The sequence below is a fragment of the Salmo salar genome, chromosome ssa20 (assembly GCF_905237065.1).
Source record: "Salmo salar chromosome ssa20, Ssal_v3.1, whole genome shotgun sequence".
Taxonomy (NCBI): domain Eukaryota; kingdom Metazoa; phylum Chordata; class Actinopteri; order Salmoniformes; family Salmonidae; genus Salmo; species Salmo salar.
In genome coordinates, this window is record NC_059461.1 from 37148487 (window position 1) to 37174494 (window position 26008).

The 26008-nt window shown below is 42.2% G+C and overlaps 1 protein-coding gene across 4 annotated transcripts; it reads left to right on the forward strand.

The window, feature by feature from the left end:
* Nucleotides 1–9383: 9383 nt before the first annotated feature.
* Nucleotides 9384–23877, forward strand: LOC106580528 (leukocyte surface antigen CD53). Of its 4 annotated transcripts, none has more exons than XM_014161700.2 (8): nt 9385–9525; nt 11351–11434; nt 16726–16914; nt 17306–17380; nt 17604–17717; nt 19538–19630; nt 23023–23106; nt 23446–23877. In XM_014161700.2, exons 2-8 carry the CDS (start codon nt 11372–11374, stop codon nt 23515–23517), a joined length of 690 nt encoding a protein of 229 aa, XP_014017175.1. In that variant the 5' UTR covers nt 9385–9525; nt 11351–11371; the 3' UTR covers nt 23518–23877. The 4 variants fall into 4 exon arrangements, with proteins under 4 accessions (XP_014017178.1, XP_014017175.1, XP_045559235.1 ...); XM_045703279.1 differs by having other exon boundaries at nt 9386–9525; nt 11351–11409; XM_014161703.2 differs by lacking the exon at nt 19538–19630 and having other exon boundaries at nt 9384–9525.
* The last annotated feature ends 2131 nt before the right edge of the window (nt 23878–26008 follow it).

Below are 26008 nucleotides of genomic sequence, written 5' to 3' on the forward strand. Positions count from 1 at the left end.
CGTCATTTGCGTGAAGAAAAGATGGAGAAAAGGGGGGCTGAGGTCAGGCTACCTTCTGAGAATTCGTAGGCGAGTGAGTAAACCTCCACTATCATCCGTTCAATTGGCCAACATGCAATCGTTGGAAAACAAAATGTATAATATACAATCAAGACTATCCTACCAACGGGTCATTAAAAACTGTAATATCTTATGTTTCACCGAGTCATGGCTGAACGACGACACAGATGATATAGAGCTGGTGTGATTTTCCATGCATCGGCAGGACAGAGAAGCTATGTCTGGTATGATGAGGGGTGGGGGTGTGTGTCAATTTGTCAATAACAGCTGGTGCGCGATGTCTAATATTAGAGAAGTCTCGAGGTATTGCTTGCCTGAGGTAGAGTACCTTATGATAAGCTGTAGACCACACTATCTAACAAGATATTATTCGTAGCCGTCTATTTACCACCACAAACCGATGCTGGCACGAAGACCGCACTGAACCAGCTGTATAAGGCCATAAGCAAACAAGACAATGCTGATCTAGAAGTGGCGCTCCTAGTGGCCCTGAAAGACGGCCCTGAAAGAATTTCACAGGACTCTATGTAAATTGGAAACCATATATCCCGAGGCTGCATTTATTTTATCTGGGGATTTTAACAAAGCTAATTTGAGAACACGACTACCTAAATTCTACCAGCACATTGATTGATTTACCCCCTCGAGCAAAACAATAGACCACTGCTTCTCTAATTTCCACAATGCATACAAGGCCCTCCCCCGCCCTCCCTTCGGAAAATCTGACCATGACTCCATCTTGTTGCTCCTCTCCTATAGGCAGAAACTAAAACAGGAAGTGCCCGGGCTTAGGTCTATCCAACGCTGGTCTGACCAATCGGACTCCACGCTTCAAGATTGCTTCGATCACGTGGACTGGGATATGTTCCAGGTAGCCTCAGACAATAACATCGACGTATACGCTGACTCGGTGAGTGAGTTTATTAGGAAGTGCATAGGAGATGTTGTGCCCTCTGTGACTATTAAGACCTTCCCTAACCAGAAAACATGGATTGATGGCAGCATTCGTGCAAAACTGAAAGCGCGAACCACCGCATTTAATCATGGCAAGGCGACTGGAAACATGACTGAATACAAACAGTGTAGTTATACCCTCCGCAAGGCTATCAAACAAGCAAAGCGTCAGTATAGAGACAAAGTAGAGTCGCAATTCAATGGCTCAAATATGAGACGTATGTGGCACGGTCTACAGACAATCACGGATTACAAAAAGAAAACCAGCCCTGTCGCGGACATCGACGTCTTGCTCCCAGACAAACTAAGCAACTTCTTTGCGCGCTTTGAGGACAGTACAGTGCCACCGACATGGCCCGCTACCAAAGACTGTGGGCTCTCCTTCTCCGTGGCCGATGTGAGTAAAACATTTAAACTTGTTAACCCTCGCAAGACTGCCGGCCCAGACGGTATCCCTAGCCGCGTCCTCAGAGCATGCGCAGACCAGCTGGCTGGTGTGTTTACGGACATATTCAACCAATCCCTATCCCAGTCTGTTGTCCCCACATTCAAGACGACCACCATTGTTCCTGTTCCCAAGAAAGCTAAGGTAACTGAACTAAATGACTATCGCCCCATAGCACTCACTTCTGTCATCATGAAGTGCATTGAGAGACTAGTCAAGGATCATAGCATATCCACCCTACCTGATACCCTAGATCCACTCCAATTTGCTTACCACCCCAATAGGTCCACAGACGATGCAATCGCCACCACGCTGCACACTGCCCTATCCCATCTGGACAAGAGGAATACCTATGTAAGAATGCTGTTCATTGACTACACCTCAGCATTCAACACCATAGTACCCTCCAAACTCATCATTAAGCTTGAGAACCTGCGTCTCGACGCCGCCCTGTGCAACTGGTTCCTGGACTTTCTGACGGGCCGCCCCCAGGTGGTGAAGGTAGGAAATAACATCTCCACCCCACTGATCCTTAACACTGGGGCCCCACAAGGGTGCTTTCTCAGCCCTCTCCTGTACTCCCTGTTCACCCATGACTGCGTGGCCATGCATGCCTCCAACTCAATCATTAAGTTTGCAGACGACAGTACAGTGGTAGGCTTGATTACCAACAACAACGAGACAGCCTACAGGGAGGAGGTGAGGGCCTTCAGAGTGTGGTCTCAGGAAAATAACCTCTCACTCAACGTCAACAAAACAAAGGAGATGATCATGGACTTCAGGAAACAGCAGAGGGAGCACCCCCCTATCCACATCGACGGGACAGTAGTGGAGAACGTGGAAAGTTTTAAGTTCATCGGCGTACACATCACGGACAAACTGAAATGGTCCACCCACACAGACAGCGTGGTGAAGAAGGAGCAACAGATGGAAGAAATTTGGCTTGTTACCGAAAACTCTCACAAAATGTTAAAGTTAAGCAATCGAGAGCATCCTGTTGGGCTGTATCACCGCCTGGTACGGCAACTACACCGCCCTCAACCGCAAGGCTCTCCAGAGGGTAGTGTGGTCTGCACAACGCATGACCGGGGGCAAACTACCTGCCCTCCAGGACACCTACAGCACCCAATGTCACAGGAAGCCAAAAAGATTATCAAGGACAACAACCACCCGAGCCACTGCCTGTTCACCCTGCTATCATCCAGAAGGTGAGGTCAGTACAGCTGCATTAAAGCTGGGACCACGAGACTGAAAAACAGCTTCTATCTCAAGGCCATCAGACTGTTAAACAGACATCACTAACATAGAGAGGCTGCTGCCAACATACAAACTCAAATCACTGGCCACTTTAATAAATGAATTTAATAAAGGTATCACTAGTCACTTTAAATAAAGCCACTTTAATAATGTTTACATATCCTACATTACTCATCTCATATGTATATACCGTACTCTATACCATCTACTGCATCTTGCCTATGCGTTCGGCCATCACTCATTCATATATTTTTATGTACATATTCTTATTCATTCCTTTACACTTGTGTGGATAAGGTAGTTGTTGTGAAATTGTTAGGTTAGATTACTTGTTAGATATTACTGCATGGTTGGAACTAGAAGCACAAGCATTTCGCTACACTCGCATTAACATCTGTTAACCATGTGTATGTGACAAATAAAATTTGATTTGATTGTGGTTTGAGCTTGATGCTCCTTTCCAATAATTGTCAAGGGTCTTATTCTGGTGACATGGTGATCTCTATGCTTGACTGCTGTTTTGACAAATACATTTAAAACATTCTCGCTCTTTTCCATAATCTCCTCATGTAGACTAGCCTTCCAGCACTGTCTCCGATCTGTTGGCTAGAGTAGGTGTGCCGGAGTAGGCACATTTGCTATTTAATGCGACAGTTTTTGTAACAAAACTATCCATAGAGTTGAAAAGGGGAAACACAGTGAACATTCAATATTTATTCAGAACATGAAAACTTAAGCTATTTTAATTTTTTTGGTGCACTAGTCATCACGCACTGATTTTTATCTGCCAGAAGTCAGTTTGGTGGAAAATACCACCGGAGGGAAAATGCGCATATTTTCTTAATGCGGATTTTAGAATATTTTCATGAAAATCTGTCACAATTGGATGGAAACCTAGCTATTGAAGAGGTTTGAAATTGGAATGCTAGTGTACTTCCTGAATAGACTGGAATTTAAATGGAATTGTCCCCAAGCCTGATAGATAAACATTGGACTGTTTTACACTGGTAATTACTTAATACTGTAAACAAAGTAATTACCTGTTTAGCCAAGGCCAGGAGGTGAAGATGACTGGTGTTTCTGTTTGAGCGGCAGATAGCTTAGTGGTTAAGAGCTTTGGGCCAGTAACAGAAAGCTCACTGGTTCAAATCCCAGTGAAATATCTTTCGATGTACCCTTGAGCAAGGCGCTTAACCCTAATTCCTCTGTATTAGAGTGTCTGCTAAATAACTAAAATGTTAATAGTAGAGGATCAGGTGAAAGGGACTCCACCCACTCTGTGAATGTATGAAAAGGACCTTGCTGTCAGAGTGTGCGCAACTGGTCGAAGGGAGTCAGGTGCAGGAGAGCAGAGATGAGTGAACAGGCACAATTTATTCAGGCAGAGGACAAACAGCCGGACCCAACTGCGTCACAACACTCCGGCCCAAGGAACAAAGCGATAGCGCACAAATTACACAAAAATGGTACAAATAACCAACCCACGGGTTATAACAATACCCGGCACAAAACCAGCCTGAAGCGTCACACACGATACGAAAAAAACAATACCACTCACAGACATGGGGGGGAACAGAAGATAATATACACGTAGAGTAATGAGGGGATGTAAACCAGGTGTGCAGGAAAACAAGACAAAACAAATGGAAATGACAGCGGCGATGGCTAGAAGACCGGTGACGTTGACCGCCGAACGCCGCCCGAACAAGGAGAGGGACCGACTTCGGCGCGAGTCATGACACTTGCATATGATTGGCTTTGTGCTCTATTCATTGCTCTGGCGTTTACTTGTAATTTCAAACATTGTGATTCTGTGTATAGAGGGGCGACTCTACTGTGAAGTAAATATTTCAACAAATATTGTCCTGCAGAGTTCCCTTTGATTCTTCTTTCTCTCTTGTCTTATGTCTCCTCCAGCCGTTACCTGTCAACAGTCAACACACAAAAGTATAGTGGTACCCAGGTATTATATCTGCTGTTTTAACTGAGGAAACGTTGTGGTGTCACGTCCTGACCAGTAAAGAGGTTATTTTGTTATTATAGTATGGTCAGGGCGTGGCAGGGGGGTGTTTGTTTTGTGTGTTTTGGAATTTTGGGTTTGATCTATTATCTATTTCTATGTTATCCTTTCTAGTTCTTCTATTACTATGTTGTGTATGTTTGGGTTGATCTCTAATTGGAGGCAGCTGATCCTCGTTGCCTCTGATTAGAGATCATATTTAAGTCGGGGTTTTTCTTCATGGGTTTTGTGGGTAGTTGATTCCTGTTTAGTCTGTGCACCTTACGAGACTGTTTTCGTCGTTTGTTTTGTGTAAGTGTTTTGTTTTCCTTCGAATAAAGATGTTAAATATACCCGCTGCAGTTTGGTCCATTCTATACAACGAACGTTACATGTGGACTACTTTGTATCGGTTTGTTTGTACGGTACAGTGTCCTCTTCAGTGATTTTTTTGTTTGTTTTTGCAGTAGAGTGAGATAAGAGATATCTAAAGGCTTCTCTGCTGTTCTTATGACCTGATTTGAACACGGTAATGGTGGTAGTATTTGTCATATAAACATGTGACCTGTTTGCCATACAGATTGACACTTTCTTTTTAGAAAGACCTGATGTGTAACCTGGACATAGAAGAAATCAAATAACATTTTATTTGTCACATGCGCCGAATACAACAGGTGTAGTAGACCTTAACGTGAAATCCTTACTTACACAAAAATAAATATTAATAACACAATACAATAACGAGGCTATATACAGGGTACGAGCGCCACCTGAACAAGGAGGGGCATCGACTTCGGAAGAAGTCGTGACAAAAGCATTTTTGCTAATTTATTACAAATAAAAAACTTAAATAGCACATTTACATAAGTATTCAGACTGTTTTCTCAGTACTTTGTTGAAGCACCTTTGGCAGCGATTACAGCCTCGAGCATTGTTGGGTATAACAATACAAGCTTGGCACACCTGTATCTGGGTAGTTTCTTCCATTATTCTCTGCAGATCCACTCAAGCTCTGTCAGGTTGGATGGGGAGCAATGCTGCACAGCTATTTTCAGGTCTCTCCATAGATGTTCGATTGGGTTCAAGTCCGGACTCTGGCTGGGCCACTCAAGAATATTCAGAGACTTGTCCCGAAGCCACACCTGCGTTGTCTTGGCTGTGTGCTTAGGGTCGTTGTCCTGTTGGAAGGTGAACCTTCACCCCAGTCTGAGGTCCTGAGCGTTCTAGAGCAGGTTTTCATCAAGTCTCCCAGTCCCTGCCGCTACAAAACATCCCCACAGCATGATGCTGCCACCACCATGCTTCACCGTAGGGATGGTGCCAGGTTTCCTCTAGAAGTGACACTTGGCATTCAGGCCAAAGAGTTCAATCTTGGTTTCATCAGACCAGAGAATCTTGTTTCTCATGGTCTGAGAGTCTTTAGGTGCCTTTTGGCAAACTCCAAGCGGGCTGTCATCTACTTTTTACTGAGGAGTGGCTTCTGTCTGGCCACTCTACAATAAAGGCCTGATTGGTGGAGTGCTGCAGAGCTGGTCTTTCTGGAAGGTTCTCCCATCTCCACAGAGGACCTCTAGAGCTCTGTCAGAGTGACCATCACCTCCCTGACCAAGGCACTTCTCCCCTGATTGCTCAGTTTGGCCGGACGGAGTCTTGGTGGTTCCAAACTTATTCCATTTAAGAATGATGGAGGCCGCTGTGTTTTTGGGGACCTTCAATGCTGCAGAAATGTTTTGGTACCCTTCCCCAGAGGGACACAATCCTGTCTCGGAGCTCTATGGACAATTATTTTGACATCATGGCTTGCTTTTTGCTCTGACATGCACTGTCAACTGTGGGACATTATATAGACAGGTGTGTGCCTTTCCAAATCATGTCCAATCAATTGAATTTACCACAGGTGGACTCCAATCAAGTTGTAGAAACATCTCAAGGATGATCACTGTAAACAGGATGCACCTGAGCTCAATTTTGAGTCTCATAGCAAAGGGTTTGAATACTTAAGTAAATAAGGTATTTCTGCTTCTTGTTTTTAATAAATTAGCAAAAAAATCTAAAAACCTGTTTTCACTTTGTTGCTGGGGATTTTTATTAATTTAATACATTTTAGAATAAGGCTGTAACGTCACAAAATGTAGAAAAAGTCAAGGTGTCTAAATTCTTTCCGAATGCACTGTACGTGTAGGTATGGGTAAAGTGACTATGCATAGATATTAAACAGCGAGTAGCAGCAGCGTCGTAAAAAAAAAAGGGGTGGGGGGTGGGGGGGTGTCAGTGCAAAATAGTCTGGGTAGCCATTTTATTAACTGTTCAGCAGTCTTATAGCTTGGGGGTAGAAGCTGTTAAGGAACCTTTTGGACCTAGACTTGGCTCTCTGGTACCGCTTATTGTGCGATAGCAGAGAGAACAGTCTATAACTAGGGTGGCTGTAGTCTGATAATTTTTAGGGCCTTCCTCTGACACTGCCTGTTATATAGGTCCTGGATATTTCTACGTCAGAGGGGAAGCTAACCCTTAAAGAGGACTGATGTTGTCCAGCGTTTTGTGAGTAATTCAGTAGGTGTAGTGGTAAATTCATACATATCGCTCTGTAGAAATAATACAGGCTGTACCTAGACCTCAATAACATTCCAGTACATTTCTCCATTCTGCTTCACCAGCATTGTTACAGGATGGTAACCCAGTGGCTGTGCTGTGGCTGTGCTGTGTTCAGTTTAGGTGCTGTGGGGATTCACAGTGTGGCAGACTGGGAGGGCAATGTGCCCCTGTCCTGCTGTATCAGAGGTCACATCATCCCCCAACCTAACTCGCAGCAGCTGGGCTTGTACTTTGTGTCCCAAAAGGTACTGTATTAATTATATAGTGCATTAATTTTGACCAGGGTCCTAATTTCAGTTTATGTGACAAAACAAGCAGTCATTGTGTATTGAATCATTGTACCATCTAAACCGCTGTGACATATATTTTCCATAACCAAAATTATTGTATATTCAGCTTTTGAAGCTGGTGTACAAAACCTAAAGTAAAAGATGCAAAAACAAACTTCAGAACGGGAGACATAGACATAGCACATATAGAACAGCTCTACCACTTCTTAGACTTGCTTTCAACGAGAATTAAATATTTATTTTGTACTTTTTACTCCTAATTGGTAGTTACAATCTTGTCCCAACGCTGCAACTCCCATATGGACTCGGTAGAGGCGAAGGTCGACAGCCATGCGTCCTCCGAAATACGACCCTGTCAAGCTGCACTGCTTTTTGACACACTGCTCGCTTAACCCAAAAGCCAGCCGCACCAATGTGTCAGAGGAAACACAGTACAACTGGCGACCGATGTCAGAGTGCATGGGCCTGGCCTACCTCATGGGTCTCGCGGTCACGGCCGGCTGCGACACAGCCCGAGATCAAACCCAAGTTTGTAGTGACATCTCAAGCACTGCGATGCAGTGCCTTAGACCGCTGCGCCACTCGGGAGGATCTATATCTCACAATTCTATGTCAATTTGGTGGGATCGCCCAAAAAGTTACATATTATAGTTTTAAACATTTACAGCTTCATTTTGACAATAAAAAATATCCAAAACAGTCACAACAACATAACCTCTGTCTCTTCCTGGGCTGTCATATGAAGCTCAGGAACTGGGGGGGAACTTTCTCAGCACTGGAGCAGGCGTCGTCCCCCTGTTCATTCTGCAGGTACAGTACACTTTCTACGCTTTTACTTATTTGGTTCAATGTGTGTCCCAAATGGCACCCTATTCCCAATATAGTGCACTACTTCTGACTAAAGCCCTATTGACCCTGGTCAAAAGTAGTGCACTATATATAGGGAGTAGGATGCCAATGTGATTCTCACCATCTTCTTCATTCTACTGAGCCTGTTTCCTCTTCCTTAGTCTATAAGACTGTCTGTGGTCTTAGTTCAAATGTGCTGACTGTGCATCCAAAACATGTTTCTGTTATTGTTTGCAGTTGATTTGCCTGTGTTTCACCGTCCCCATCTTCTGACACTTCAGTCGTAATGGATATGGCTTCAAGTAAAAGAAGAACCCATGACTTTCAACTGGCTTATTGCGCAATACAGGATCTCCTTCACTTTGTCTGTAAATAGAACACAAAGCAATCGGGTACCTTTTTTGAGAGAAGTTATGTTATGAGTACTTAGCATAATGACCAAGCATCTGACAAGAACAGTTGCCATTGAGACTGAGCCATTTTCAGGTATCATTCTGTATATTCATCTTTTGATTTCATTCTGGATGAATCTCACCTGAGAGACTAATATATGTGTATGTTATAGGGATTGTTTAAAACTTACAGAAAAAAATGTATGTAAACAATAATCATCTCAATTTTTGACTGCTCCTACCTGTGTATTAAACCATTAAACCATACCTCTCAAAATGTGGATGTGCATAGCACATTTTCACTTTTACAGAGTAGGCATGATTGAAACAACAGTGAGTCAGTTTTTACTTCAGAAAATATTTTTGGATCATTGGTTATTTATAGTTGAAAACATAGGTGCCAAATTCCCCTCCACTGGTAGAAAAGGGTTACCACAACTTTAGACCTTTTGTGTTTCCTTTTGCTAGTTTAAAATGCATGGCACACGTTCTCAGTATAGATTTTTCCCAGTGTGCCCCAGAATAAGGAAGTAGAATGAACTGACAAACCCCTTGCCTTCAGAGTCTAATGAGAATGGTAAGTACCAGTACGGTAAAGTCAAAGGAGCAGTACATCCTCTAAACAACGTATTGTAGAGGGTATTGGGCTTGAGTTACACTTGTATCACTATTTCAACTGACAAGGTAAGCACAAGGTTGACATTTTCTTAATTCACTAAAGCTCAATTGATACCATTCTCACAGGAATTTAATGATGTCTCAATGTCATCATCTTTAATTGAAAGTTATATTTTATTGGTTATAAAACAAAGAGGACATTTGATTGTATTTTGATTGTCATGAGTGACTTACTGCATGTGTCTATTGATCTAATAGACATAGCTAACCAAGGGATAAGAGACATTGGTCATGGGTTTATAAAGAGAGAGTAACAATAACTTATTAAACCTTGTCTGAGAACAATCTAAAATGTAATGTTGTCAGTATTATTGAAAACATCTATTTGAAGACATTTTATAAATGTGGTATAACAAGAAAGGTAGGGTAGTTTGGGGTTTCTTAGACTCTTAGAGGTCGTTTGGCAGTAATTGAAATTAGCTTGAATGTCAAGGAGGAAATTAAGTACATTTTAAATTTGACATTGAAACAGTTTCATTTCATTATGTTTATCAATTACAGACACAGCATGGTTTCAGAGGATTAGGGTGATATTGGGTTGGACACATATTACTGAACAAAAATATCAACGCAACATGTAAGTGTTGGTCCCATGTTTCATTAGATTAAATAAAACATCCCAGAAATTTTCCATACGCACAAAAAGCTTATTTTTCTCAGAATTTGTGCACAAATATGTTTATATCCCTGTTAGTGAGCATTTCTCATTCGCCAAGATAATACATCCACCTGACAGGTATGGCATATCAAGAAGCTGATTAAACAGCATGATCATTACACACAGGTGCACCTTGTGCTGGGGACAAAAAAGGCCAATCTAAAATGTGTTGTTTTGTCACACAACACAATTCCACAGATGTCTCAAGTTTTGAGGGAGCATGCAAATGGCATGCTGTCTGCAGGAATGTCCACCAGAGCTGTTGCCAGAGAATTGAATGTTAATTTCTCTACCATAAGCCACCTCCAACGTCATTTTTGAGAATTTGGCAGTACTTCCAACCGGCCTCACAACCGCCGACCGCGTGTATCCACGCCAGCCCAGAACCTCCACATCCGGCTTCTTCACCTGCGGGGTCGCCTGAAACCAGCCACCCAGACAACTGATGAGGAGTATTGCTGTCTGTAATAAAGCCCTTTAGTGGGGAAAAACATATTCTGATTGGCTGGGCCTGGCTCCCAAGTGGGTGGGCCTATGCCCACCCATGGCTGTGCCCCTTCCAAGTCATGTGAAATCCATGGATTAGGGCCTAATGAATTTTTTTCAGTTGACTGATTTCCTTATGTGGACTGTAACTCAGTAAAATCATTGAAATTGTTTCATGTTGCGTTTACATTTTTGTTCAGTATATTAACCTGAAGAAGGTGTACAATTCTACACACATTCATCCCACAGTTGAATGAAATATTGTTATGATGTTGGTTTACTTCCACAGATATTTCCTCAAAGACTAAATCGATATAAAACTGTCTTGGTCTAAACATCAGGGTAAAAACTATGATGAAAACCAGCCTGGTCCCCTGGGTAAATTTAAATGAAGTATTATACACAGGAAACCAGATAAAGCATGCTCATTTCCTCATACTGTGTGACACTTGATGGCCTCACTACTCAGTCTCAGACAATGGTTCCATGCTCCTTCTCATTTCTTTAGATGAACAAAATACAAATCTGACTCAGAGGTGTCCTCACAGTTTTTAAACAATCTTTGCTGTGCATTTGTGTGGTATTGTATGTTGCTGTTTTCACTGACGGTTTCTGTGTTAAAGACACGCTTTTCATTGATCTGTTGGCACATTGTGTGTTTATCTGTCTCTTGTTTTGTTTTTTCAGGTCTGAACGTACTTCTGGGAAATGGCTCAAAATTGCCTCAAGTGTTTGAAATACACCATGTGTGTGGTTAACTTCTTGTGCTTTGTATGTATCCCAAACATCCATCTGTTACCTTCTACTCTTCCTTCCCTCAATGAGATAAAAACCCATGTTCAATATTTCAGTGTACATTTATCACATTCCAGCTGGTGTCTATTCCACAAGTTACCACCGGCTAAATCTATGACTTTAAAATGCCTATTTACTCTGTTCCATCTGACTTTTTTTTAGACTAACATTTAGTTTTCAAAAGTGGAGATTTGCATAAAACTTGCTGTCTGTCTCTCCGACATTTGCTACATTGCTTCAATATTCAAATTCGATCTCCAGCTATCCCATGGTAATGAACGTGTCGTGACGAGACAGACAGACAGGCAGGCGGCGTTTCTCTGCCAGTTGAAATCATGAATCAGCCGGTATCCTTTTTATGGATGTATACAAAGAAATGTCAATTGAAAAAAGGTCAAACGAAACGAAATGCAGCTAGCTTGCAGTCTTTACAGCTTCCGTTTGAAGTGGTTGTGTTAGCTGTGTTGTTGGCTAGCGCCTTTGAACAATAGTGTCCAGACAAGAGAGCACATGTTCTATGCCAGGTGAAATCGCGCCTCATTAGCTGATTGTTATTTAAATAAATGTCACTAGAAAACAGCTTGAACAAATGCAAATGCGGCTTCTTTGCTGTTATTCTGGCTGCACTTTTTGACGTGACTGTTAGCTGTAGTTGGCTAGCTAGTAAGCAATGGATAAGAACGTTGCCAGCCAGTATGGCAATGGAACATTTACAACGAACGACTGGGTTGCGTCCATAGATATAGAACAAAAAGACTGAACGACTGGGTCGGGTCCATAGGTACAGAACAAAAAGACTGGATGGCTGGGTCGCGTCCATAGATACAGAACAAAAAGACTGGATGGCTGGGTCGCGTCCATAGATACAGAACAAAAAGACTGGATAGCAACCGAAACGATAGAACAAACGACCAGCCGGTTTGGGCAGCAACCCTAGATTTGTGTCGGGACTATATCTTGTGAAAGGATGGAATTGTATGAATAAATTCATCAAAATAACGTTTTTAATGAAAATATGTTGGTAACCCCTTGTATAAAAGTGATTATGCCCTCGAAGCCGGTGTTTGGAGGATATATTGGCACAGATTATTCTACATTGTAGAATAACAATTAAGACATCAAAACTATTAAATAACATATGGAATCATGTAGTAACCAAAAAATTGTTAAACAAATCAAAATATATTTTATATTTGAGATTCTTCCAAGTAGCCACCCTTTGTTAAGCTTTGCACACTCTTGACATTCTCTCAACCAGCTTCATCTGGAATGCTTTTGCAATAGTCTTGAAGGAGTTCCCACATATGCTGAGCCATTGTTGGCTGCTTTTCCTTCACGCTGCGGTCCAACTCATCCGAAACCATTTCAATTGGATTGAGGTCGGGTGATTGTGGAGGCCAGGTCATCTGATGCAGCGCTCCATCACTCTCCTTCTTGATCAATATTTTATTTTTATTTTTATTTCACCTTTATTTAACCAGGTAGGCAAGTTGAGAACAAGTTCTCATTTACAACTGTGACCTGGCCAAGATAAAGCAAAGCAGTGTGACACAGACAACAACACAGAGTTACACATGGAGTAAACAAACAAGCCAATAACACAATAAACAAGTTAATGATACAGTAGAAAAAAGAAAGTCTATATATGTGTGCAAAAGGCATGAGGAGGTAGGCAATAAATAGGCCATAGGAGCAAATAATTACAATTTAGCAGATTAACACTGGAGTGATAAATGAGCATATGAAGATGTGCATGTAGAGATACTGGTGTGAAAAAGAGCAGAAAAGTAAATAAAATAAAAACAGTAAGGGATGAGGTAGGTAGATAGGGTGGGCAATGTACAGATGGGCTATGTACAGCTGCAGCGATCGGTTAGCTGCTCAGATAGCTGATGTTTAAAACCTGTTGGGCCTAGGGGGCAATATTTTCACGGCCGGATGAAAAACGTAGCCAATTTAAACAGGTTACTACTCTGGCCCAGAAAATAGAATATGCATATTATTAGTATATTTGGATAGAAAACACTCTGAAGTTTCTAAAACTGTTTGAATGGTGTCTGTGAGTATAACAGAACTCATATGGCAGGCAAAAACCTGAGAAAATTGAATCAGGAAGTGGGAGAAATTAGAAATGTAGTTTTTCTTTTGAATCCCTTGAAAAACTACAGTGACATAGGATTTACGTTGCACCTCCTAACTCTTCCATTGGCTGTCAACAATCTTTAGGAACTGGTTTCATCCGTCACCTGTTACCGGGCAGAAAATTGTGGCTCAGTCAATCACTGGCCAGTCTGAGGACAGGTGTCTTATGACGCGCGTGCACGTGACTTTGTTGTTTTTTATTTTTCTTCTGGGATGAATACCTATTGCCTGGTTGTAAAATTATCGCAATTTTACGTTAAAAAATACCCTAAAGGATTGATTGTAAACATCGTTTGACGTGTTTCCACAAACGGTAATGGAACTTTTGACCATTTCGTCTATGGATTTGCGTCCACGCCACATGGCATTGTAAAGTGTGCTGGATGGGTCAACAAAACGGACGTATTTGGAAATAAATGATGGACTTTGCAGAACAAATGAACATTTCTTGTGGAAGTGGGTGCCCTTCCGAGTGCATTCCGCCGAAGAGCAGCAAAGGTAAGAAAATATTTTGAACATATTTTTTTAGATTTGTCGATGCCGTGGTTGTAGGCTAACTGTATAGCTTAGCATTGAAGGCTAAGTTCTGTACTCAGAATATTGAACAATGTTCTTTTTCCGTAAAGTTATTTTGAAATCTGACAAAGTGGTTGCATAAAGGAGTAGATTATCTCTAATTCTTTAAATAATTTGTCAACGTTTATGAGTTTTTCTGTAAATGTATGTGCCTATTCACCGGAAGTTATGGGGAGAAAACATGTTCTGAACATCACGCGCCAATGTAAAAATTGGGTTTTTGGATATAAATATGAACTTGATCGAACAAAAAATGCATGTATTGTCTAACATGATGTCCTAGGAGTGTCATCTGATGAAGATTGTCAAAGGTTAGTGCTTAATTTTAGCTGTATATCTGGTTTTGTGACGGCTATCCGTGCTTGGAAAATGGCTTTTTTTTTTGCTAATGTGCTATCCTAAAATAATCGAATGTTTTGCTTTCACCGTAAAGCCTTTTTGAAATCGGACAATGTGATTGGATTAACGAGTAGAGTATCTTTAAAATGCCGTATAATACCTGAATTTTAATTTTGAGATTTTTTAAATTTTTATTTAGCGCCGTGCTATCTCATTGGTTGTTGTCCAACCAATCCCATTAACGGGATTTTATCTTGAAGGGGTCCTCTAGAGGTTAAAGTTGGTGAGGGAAATAAAAGTCTCCAACTTCAGCGATTTTTGCAATTCGTTCCAGTCACTGGCAGCAGAGAACTGGAATGAAAAGCGGCCAAATGAGGTGTTGGCTTTGGGGATGATCAGTGAGATATACCTGCTGGAGCGAGTGCTACGGGTGGGTGTTGTTATTGTGACCAGTGAACTGAGATAAGGTGGAGCTTTACCAAGCATAGTCTTATAGATGACCTGGAGCCAGTGGGTCTGGCGACGAATATGTAGCGAGGGCCAGCCGACTAGAGCATACAGGTCGCAGTGGTGGGTGGTATAAGGTGATTTGGTAACAAAACGGATGGCACTGTGATAGACTGCATCCAGTTTGCTGAGTAGAGTATTGGAAGCTATTTTGTAGATGACATCGCCGACGTCGAGGATCGGTAGGATAGTCAGTTTTACTAGAGTAAGTTTGGCGGCGTGAGTGTAGGAGGCTTTGTTGCGAAATAGAAAGCCGATTCTAGATTTGATTTTGGATTGGAGATGTTTAATGTGAGTCTGGAAGGAGAGTTTACAGTCTAGCCAGACACCTAGGTATTTGTAGTGGTCCACACATTCTAGGTCGGAACCGTCCAGGGTGATGATGCTAGTCTGGCGGGCGGGTGCAGGCAGCGAATGGTTGAAAAGCATGCATTTGGTTTTACTAGTGTTTAAGAGCAGTTGGAGGCCACGGAAGGAGTGTTGTATGGCATTGAAGCTCGTTTGGAGGTTAGTTAGCACAGTGTCCAAGGAAGGGCCAGATGTATACAGAATGGTGACGTCTGCGTAGAGGTGGATCAGGGAATCGCCCGCAGCAAGAGCGACATCATTGATATATACAGAGAAAAGAGTCAGCCCGAGAATTGAACCCTGTGGTACCCCCATAGAGACTGCCAGAGGTCCGGACAACATGCCTTCCGATTTGACACACTGAACTCTGTCTGCAAAGTAGTTGGTGAACCAGGCAAGGCAGTCGTTAGAAAAACCAAGGCTATTGAGTCTGCCGATAAGAATACGGTGATTGACAGAGTCGAAAGCCTTGGCCAGGTCGATGAAGACGGCTGCACAGTACTGTCTTTTGAGGTCTGTTGAGTCATTGTCCTATTGAAAAACAAATGATAGTCCCACTAAGCGCATATCAGATGGGATGGTGTATCGCTGCAAGAATGCTGTGGTAGCCATGCTGGTTAAGTGTGCCTTGAATTCTAAGTGGGAACCAGTTGAGATATGTCTGTTACTTGACCTCTTGTGAAGCATTTATTTGGGCTGCAATTTCTGAGGCTGGTAACTCTTAATGAACTTATCCTCTGCACCAGAGGTAACTCTGGGTTTTCCTTTCCTGTGGCGGTCCAGTTTCATCATAGCGCTTGATTGTTTTTGTGACTGCACTTGAAGAAACTTTCAAAGTTCTTGAAATTTTCCGGATTGACTGACCTTCGTGTCTTAAAGTAATGATGGACTGTCGTTTCTCTTTGCTTATTTGAGCTTTTCTTGCCATAATATGGACTTGGTATTTTACCAAATAGGGCTGTCTTCTGTATACCACCCTTACCTTGTCACAACACAACTGATTGGCTCAAACGCATTGAGAAGAAAAGAAGGTACACCTGTTAATTGAAATGCATTCCAGGTGACTACCTCATGAAACTGGTTGAGAGAATGCCAAGAGTATGCAAAGCTGACATCAAGGCAAAGGGTGGCTACTTTGAGGAATCTCAAATATAAAATATATTTTGATTTGTTTAACAGTTTTTTGGTACTACATTATTCCATATGTGTTATTTCATCGTTTTGATATCTTCACTATTATTCTAAAATGTAGAAAATCTTAAAATAAAGAAAAACCCTTGAATGAGTAGGTGTGTCCAAACTTTTGACTGGTACTGTATGTTGAACACATGCTGTTGTGATTTGGTTGTTGTCAGATCTGTGGAACGGCAGGGTTTGGTTTTGGAGTGTTCATGATGATGAACTCTAAGGTGTCGTCTCTCATCCCGTCCCTGTCCTCCCTGAACATTGCCAACATGCTCTTCATCACCGGCATCATCATGACCTGTGTGTCCTTCCTGGGGTTCCTGGGGGCCCTGAAAGAGAACCACTGTCTCCTTGTCACTGTAGGTCTCACATTTGACAGAATTTCATATTTTTTAGAGACATTGGTCTCATCCCACTGGGCACAGACATCAGTTCAACGTCTAGTTTTGATTTACATTTGGTTGAGTTGTCTAACATTAATTCATCATGAAATCATCCAACAATGTCACCCTGTCGTTGGATTTAAGTTAAAAGATGGGTGAAAAAAAAGACAAAATCCCCTGCCGTTGATGAATTTTTTCAAATCCAATCAGTTTTCCACATTGATTCTATGTCATCACATTGAATTTTTGGGTTGAAATGACGTGGAAATAACATTGATTCAACCAGTTTTTGCCCAGGTGGGGATCATTCACTGTCCTTGCTTTAATTAAAATGACTTACAAACACTTGTACTTTCTTGATTTTCAGTTTTTCATCCTGCTGTTCATTCTGATGTTGGTGGAGCTGACTGCAGCCTTTCTACTGCTTTTATATGAGAGCAAGGTAAGATATAACAGATGGGCACTGGGATGTTGGGAGGAGATTTGAGAGGGGTGACAGAAAATGAAGTGAAGAAGAGAACTTTAATACATTACTAATTTACATGAGGAACATCAGGGATTGAGAGAGGGCCATTGTTGTGAGGAAAGCTCAAAGATGATAGGAGATAATCAGGTAGCGTTTTAAGAGATGTTCATACTGCCAAATAATTCATGTGTGTGCTTAGATTGACAGCTTCCTACAGAGGGATCTCACAGACAGTCTGGAGAAGTCCCGGGAACCAGCTAAAGCTGGGAATTTAACAATGAGCACGGGCGACTGGGACATCATTCAGACCACGGTGAGCGTGTGCTGTGAAATACACTGCTCAAAAAAATTAAGGGAACATTAAAATAACACATCCTAGATCTGAATGAATGAAATAATCTTATTAAATACTTTTATCTTTACATAGTTGAATGTGCTGACAACAAAATCACACAAAAATAATCAATGGAAATCCAATTTATCAACCCATTGAGGTCTGGATTTGGAGTCACACTCAAAATGAAAGTGGAAAACCACACTACAGGCTGATCCAACTTTGATGTAATGTCCTTAAAACAAGTCAAAATGAGGCTCAGTAGTGTGTGTGGCCTCCACGTGCCTGTATGACCTCCCTACAACGCCTGGGCATGCTCCTAATGAGGTGGCGGATGGTCTCCTGAGGGATCTCCTCCCAGACCTGGACTAAAGCATCCGCCAACTCCTGGACAGTCTGTGGTGCAACGTGGCATTGGTGGATGGAGCGAGACATGATGTCCCAGATGTGCTCAATTGGATTCAGGTCTGGGGAACGGGCGGGCCAGTCCATAGCATCAATGCCTTCCTCTTGCAGGAACTGCTGACACACTCCAGCCACATGAGGTCTAGCATTGTCTTGCATTAGAAGGAACCCAGGGCCAACCGCACCAGCATATGGTCTCACAAGGGGTCTGAGGATCTCATCTCGGTACCTAATGGCAGCTACCTCTGGCGAGCACATGGAGGGCTGTGCGGCCCCCCAAAGAAATGCCACCCCACACCATGACTGACCCACCGCCAAACCGGTCATGCTGGAGGATGTTGCAGGCAGCAGAACGTTCTCCACGGCGTCTCCAGACTGTCACGTCTGTCACATGTGCTCAGTGTGAACCTGCTTTCATCTGTGAAGAGCACAGGGCGTCAGTGGCGAATTTGCCAATCTTGGTGTTCTCTGGCAAATGCCAAACGTTCTGCACGGTGTTGGGCTGTAAGCACAACCCCCACCTGTGGACGTCGGGCCCTCATACCACCCTCATGGAGTCTATTTCTGACCGTTTGAGCAGACACATGCACATTTGTGGCCTGCTGGAGGTCATTTTGCAGGGCTCTGGCAGTGCTCCTCCTTGCACAAAGGTGGAGGTAGCGGTCCTGCTGCTGGGTTGTTGCCCTCTTACGGCCTCCTCCACATCTCCTGATGTACTGGCCTGTCTCCTGGTAGCGCCTCCATGCTCTGAACACTACGCTGACATACACAGCAAACCTTCTTGCCACAGCTCGCATTGATGTGCCATCCTGGATGAGCTGCACTACCTGAGCCACTTGTGTGGGTTGTAGACTCCGTCTCATGCTACCACTAGAGTGAAAGCACCGCCAGCATTCAAAAGTGACCAAAACATCAGCCAGGAAGCATAGGAACTGAGAAGTGGTCGGTGGTTACCACCTGCAGAACCATTCCTTTATTGGGGGTGTCTTGCTAATTGCCTATAATTTCCACTTGTTGTCTATTCCATTTGCACAACAGCATGTGAAATTTATTGTCAATCAGTGTTGCTTCCTAACTGGACAGTTTGATTTCACAGAAGTGTGATTGACTTGGAGTTACATTGTGTTGTTTAAGTGTTCCCTTTATTTTTTTGAGCAGTATATATATATATATATATATAAGAAACATTTAGTGTGCGTCCCAAATGGTACCGTATGTACTATATAGTGACATGACCAGGTCTTATAGGGAGACACTGAGACTTTACAATGAAACACGTAGACTCCCTCTTTAGCCCTCCCAGGCATGTGAACAAAAGTGAGTGGAAATGTGATGTTGTTTCATGTGTTGATAACACTGCTTTTGTCATGTTTAATTCTATTACAAACATGTAGTTCCAGTGCTGTGGGGTCCATAACTCAAGTGACTGGAAGGATAACGTGCCTGTGTCCTGCTGCTCCAAGACCCAATGTGACCTCAATCAGCCGGTATACTGGAAAGAGATACGCTGCCAGGCTTGAGGTCAATTCAGGAAGTACACTGAAATTCCATTTCCAATTCCCTTCAATGCTTTTCAATGATGAACATTTTGAATTGGAATTAGAATTTGGTTTACTTTCTGAATTGACTGGAATTGAAATGGAATGGTACCACATAATGGTCTTCCCCTCTTCAAAGGGGGAGACACCTTAGACCCAAACTGTTATAGACCTATATCCATCCTGCCCTGCCTTTTCTAAAATCTTCGAAAGCCAAGTTAATAAACAGATAACCGACCATTTCGAATCCCACCGTACCTTCTCCACCATGCAATATGGTTTCCGAGCTGGTCACGGGTGCACCTCAGCCACGCTCAAGGTCCTAAACGATATCATAACCGGCATCGATAAAAGACAGTACTGTGCAGCCGTCTTCATCGACCTGGCCAAGGCTTTCGACTCTGTCAATCACCGCATTCTTATCGGCATACTCAATAGCCTTGGCTTCTCAAATGACTGCTCGCCTGGTTTACCAACTACTTCTCAGATAGAGTTCAGTGTGTCAAATCGGCAGGGCCTGTTGTCCGGACCTCTGGCAGTCACTATGGGGGTGCCACAGAGCTCAATTCTCAGGCCGACTCTTTTCTCTGTACATATCAATGATGTCGCCCTTGCTGCTGGTGATTCTCTGATCCACCTCTACATAGACGACACCATTCTGTATACATCTGGCCCTTCTTTGGACACTGTGCTAACAAACCTCCAAACGAGCTTCAATGCCATACAACACTCCCTCCGTGGCCTCCAACTGCTTTTAAAAGCAAGTAAAACTAAGTGCATGCTCTTCAACTGATTGCTGCGCACACCCTCCTGCCCGACTAGCATCACTATTCTGGACGCTTCTGACCTAGAATATGTGGACGACTACAAATACCTAGGTGTCTGGTTAGACTGTAAACTCTCCTTCCAGACTCACATTAAGCGTCACCAATCCAAAATGAAATCTAGAATCGGCATCCTATTTCGCATCAAAGCCTCCTTCACTCATGCTGCCAAACACACCCTCGTAAAACTGACTATCCTACCGATCCTTGACTTCGGAGATGTCATTTAGAAAATAGCCCCCAACTCTCTACTCAGCAAATTGGATGAGTCTATCACAGTGCCATTCGTTTTATCACCAAAGCCCCATATACTACCCACCACTGCGACCTGTATGCTCTCGTTGGCTGGCCCTCACTACATATCCGTCGCCAATCCCACTGGCTCCAGGTCATCTATAAGTCTTTGCTAGGTAAAGCCCCGCCTTATCTCAGCTCATTGGTCACCATAGCAACACCCACCCGTAGCACTCGCTCCAGCAGGTATATTACACTGGTCATCCCCAAAGCCAACACTTCCTTTGGCCGCCTATCCTTCCAGTTCTCTACTGCCAATGACTGGAATGTACTGCAAAAATCACTGAAGGTGGAGTCTTATATCTCCCTCTCTAACTTTAAGCATCAGCTGTCAGAGCAGCTTACCAATCACTGTACCTTTACACAGCCAATCTGTAAATAGCACACCCGACTACCTCATCCCCATATTATTTCTTGCTCTTTTGCACCCCAGTATCTCTACTTGCACATTGTCATCTGCACATATATCACTCCAGTATTAATGCTAAATTGTAATTATTTTTGCCTCTGGACTAGTTATTGCCTACCTTCCTACTCTTCTACATTTGCACACACTGTACAAAGATCTTTCTATTTTTCTTTTCTTTTGTGTTATTGACTGTACGTTTGTTTATGTGTAACTCTGTGTTGTTGTTTTTGTCGCGCTGCTATGCTTTATCTTGGCCAGGTCGTAGTTGTAAATGAGAACTTGTTCTCAACTGGCCTACCTGGTTAAATAAAGGTGAAATAAAAAAATCAACAAATTAAAAAAAAAAAATATCCTTTCATGTGGGTAACAAGTGAACTGAACTATAAAACTAGAGTACCAGTCAAAAGTTTGGAAACACCTACTGATTACAGGGTTTAAAATAATTGTTACTATTTTCTACATTGTAGAATCATATTGAAGACATCAAAACTATGAAATAACACATATGGAATCATGTAGTAACCAAAAAAGTGTTTATACGATTGAGCCAATCAGTTGTGTTGTGACAAGGTAAGGGTGGTATAGAGAAGATAGCCCTATTTGGTAAAAGACCAAGTCCATATTATGGCAAGAACAGCTCAAATAAGCAAAGAGAAATGACAGTCCATCATTACTTTAAGACACGAAGGTCAGTCAATCCGGAAAATGTCAAGAACTTTGAAAGTTTCTTCAAGTGCAGTCGCAAAAACCATCAAGCGCTATGATGAAGCTGTTTCTCATGAGGACCGACACAGGAAAGGAAGACCCAGAGTTACCTCTAATGCAGAGGATAAGTTCATTACAGTTACCAGCCTCAGAAATTGCAGCCCAAATAAATGCTTCACAGAGTTCAAGTAACAGACACATCTCAACATCAACTGTTCAGAGGAGACTGCATGAATCAGGCCTTCATGGTCGAATTGCTGCAAAGAAACCACTACCGAGGGACACCAATAAGAAGAAGAGACTTGCTTTGTCCAAGAAACACAAGCAATGGACATTAGACCGGTGGAAATCTGTCCTTTGGTCTGATGAGTCTAAATTTGCGATTTTTGGTTCAAACCACCGTGTCTTTGTGATCTCCGCATGTGTGGTTCCCACCGTGAAGCGTGGAAATGGAGGTATGGGGGTGCCTTGCTGGTGACACTGTCAGTGATTTTATTTCAATTCAAGGCATTCTGCCATACTTCTGGTTTGCGCTTAGTGGGACAATCATTTGTTTTTCAACAGGACAATTTTTATTTTATTTTATTTAACCTTTATTTAACTAGGCAATTCAGTTAAGAACAAATTCTTATTTACAATGACGTTCTACAATGACCCAAAACACACCTTCAGGCTGTGTAAGGGCTATTTGACCAAGAAGGAGAGTGATGGAGTACTGCATCAGATGACCTTGCCTCCACAATCACCCGACCTCAACCCAATTGAGGTGGTTTGGGATGAATTGGACCGCAGAGTGAAGGAAAAGCACCCAACAAATGCTTAGCATATGTGGGAACTCCTGTTGGAAAAGCATTCCGGGTGACTAACTCATGAAGCTGGTTGAGAGAATACCAAGCGTGTGCAAAGCTGACATCAAGGCAAAGGGTGGCTAAATGATTCCATATGTGTTATTTCATAGTTTTAATGTCTTCACTATTATTCTACAATGTAGAAAATAGTCAAAATAAAGAAAAACCCTGTAATGAGTAGGTGTGTCCAAACTTTTGACTGGTACTGTACATAAAAAAACATAGCTGTCACTCAGCAATGTTTTCTCTTCTTCATCTCAGGGTTGTTACAATAAGCTGAAGGCCTGGTTTGAGGAGAACTTCCTAGCCACTGGAGCTGCTGTGATTGTGCTCTGCATTATTGAGGTATGGTCATCTTCCCATACTTGTAAATACAGGGTGTCAGTGACAGGGTTATCCACATTCACATGATAAACATGTCTTATTCCTGACCAGGATAATCTGTCAACTATATGTATCAATCATCATGTATAGCTTTTAAGAAATAGGTATTGTGTCCCAAATGGCACCCTATTCCCTATATAAAGCAGTGTGCACTCATTTTTACCAGATAAGACCATGCTCTATGTATGGCCATTTGGGAGGCTGTTGCATGAGTTTTTAAACATGTATTAGATGGAAATGAAAACTCCACCAGAACACCATGTAGGCTAACACATCCGTTTTGTTTTTCTATGTTGGTAGGTCCTGGGCATGTGTTTTTCCGTGACTCTGTTCTGCCACATAAGCCAGTCTGGACTCAGCTACAAATTATGAAAACGGTGTTTATTTTTTTTGTTTGTTTTTTGTAATATAATCCCCTCTCGGTTCATGCTTTCTATGATGTTTAATTTCATTACATTCTAAAAGGCAGGCACTTTTTATGTTTTAGTCATTTAGCAGACACTCTTATCCAGAGTGACTTACAGGAGCAATTTGCTCAAGAGCACATCGACAGAGTTTTCACCTAGTCAGTTTGGGGGTTCGAAACCAGTGACCTTTTTGTCTTCTTAACAGCTAGGCTACCTACCTGCACTTTTGAATGCTATATAATACTATTGATACTGTGACTGTACTGACACATTTTGTAAACAACCCAAATAATTCAATAAACATTGAGCTGTTATTTCATTTTAACCCGACAATGAACCTGACTGAAATTACTTTTAGATCTTTGTAACTACGCAGTGACTGACTGTGTAGTTACTTATGTGTGACAGCTGCTTCTCAACATCACATGGTTTCCTGTCACTAACTTTCAACCTGCTTTGTGAGTGTTCATATAACCATTATTTTTAGCTTATCTGATGTAGCTGGTGGTTTCACAATATAACAACGAGGGCGATGAAGTCGGATAAAAAGGAGCCTTTGTTAAAAGTCCTCTGAGTGAAAACGCTACCACATTGTTTGGGCAGGGTCGTTTGTGTTTGTAACAAGGAAATAAAGGATGCTTTTTGTTGTGCATCTCCATTCAGGCCCCTTTCTATGTAGATCTGCAGTTTTTCACACCACCTTAATATACGGAACAAAAATATAAATGTAACAATTTCTACGTTTTTACTGAGATACAGTTTATATAAGGAAATAAGTCAATTGAAATAAATTAATTTGTCTCTAATCTATGGATATCACATGACGGGCAGGGGTGCAGCCATGGGTGGGCCTTGGAGAGCATAGGCCCACCCGCTGGGGAGCCAGGCCCAGCCAATCAGAATGATTTTTTTCCACTCAAAAGGGCCTTATTACATACAGAAATACTCCTCTGTGGATGCAGCTTATGGTAGAGAAATTAACATTCAGTTAGCAGGCAACAGCTCTGGTGGACATTCCTGCAGTCAGCATGCCAGTTGCATGCTCCCTCAAAACTTGAGACATCTGTGGCATTGTGTTGTGTGACAAAACTGCACATTTCAGTGGCCTTTTATTGTCCCGAGCACAAGGTGTACCTGTGTAATGATCGTGTTGTTTAATCAGCTTCTTGATATGCCACACCTGTCAGGTGGCAAAGGACAAATACGCACTAACAGTATTTTTAAAAAACAAAGTATTTAAGTAAACAAATTTGGGCACAACATTTTAGCAAAATAAGCTTTTGTTCGTATGGAAAATTTCAGGGATTTTTTTTATTTCATCACATTAACATGGGACCAACATTTTTTCTCAATTCTGGGGTGGGATATATTTAACTTGAGGTGAGAGAACCATAAGCAACATCTTGCAGGTACATTTGCAAATAAACTTGAAGGTAGCCTATGCATTAAAGGACCAATGCAGATGTTTTTATCTCAATATCAAATCATTTCTGTGTAACAAAGTACCTTACTGTGATATTTTTTTCATAAAAAACAAAAAACAAAAGCTTCTTAGCACATAGCAATATCTCAATCAAGAATTTTGGAAAAAAAATGAAAACTACCTGTTATTGGCAGAGGTTTGGAACTCTTTCTAATTGGTTTAGTAACTAATGTAATTAATTAAGAGACCAGTCAACAGGCAGGCATAAAACTCCATCCCACCAACAGGCGGAAATATCAGGCAGAATTTTCAAACAGTGCTTACACTAAAAGGGCAGTATCATGATTTTCATAATATTATTCCAACCCCATTGTGGAAATACACTATATTCAGAAAGTATTCAGACCCCTTGACTATTTCCACAGACTTATTCTAGAATGATAAAATAAACTAAATTCAACTGAAATAAACCATTTACATAGGTATTCAGACCCTTTACTCAGTACTTAGTTCAAGCACCTTTGGCATAAAATTACCGCCTCGAGTCTTGGGTATGACGCTACAATCTTGGCACACCTGTATTTGGGGAGTTTCTCCCATTCTTCTCTGCAGATCCTCTCAAGCTCTGTCAGGTTAGATGGGGAGCAGGCTCTGGCTGGGCCACTCAAGGACATTCAGAGACTTGTCCCGAAGCCACTCCTGCATTGTCTTTGCTGTGTACTTAGAGTCGTTGTCCTGTTGGAAGGTGAACCTTCAACATGCTTCACCATAAGGATGGTGCCAGGTGTCCTCCAGACGTGATGCTTGGCATTCAGGCCAAAGAGTTCAATCTTGGTTTCATCAGAACAAAGAACCTTGTTTCTTATGGTCGGAGAATCCTTTAGGTGACTTTTGGCAAACTCCAAGCGGGCTGTCATGTGCGTTTTACAAAGGAGTGGCTTCCGTCTGGCCAGTCTACCATAAAAGCCTGATTGGTGAAGTGCTGAAGAGATGGTTGTCCTTCTCTGGAGCTCTGTCAGAGTAACCATTGGGT

What these genes read in the sequence shown, in the direction of transcription:
- LOC106580528 (XM_014161700.2), top strand. Translation starts at nt 11,372, where the DNA reads ATGGCTCAAAATTGCCTCAAGTGTTTGAAATACACCATGTGTGTGGTT. An exon ending in AATGTGACCTCAATCAGCCG is followed by an intron (nt 19,631 to 23,022) that starts GTATACTGGAAA and finishes TCTTCATCTCAG; the next exon opens with GGTTGTTACAATAAGCTGAA. An exon ending in TTGTGCTCTGCATTATTGAG is followed by an intron (nt 23,107 to 23,445) that starts GTATGGTCATCT and finishes CTATGTTGGTAG; the next exon opens with GTCCTGGGCATGTGTTTTTC.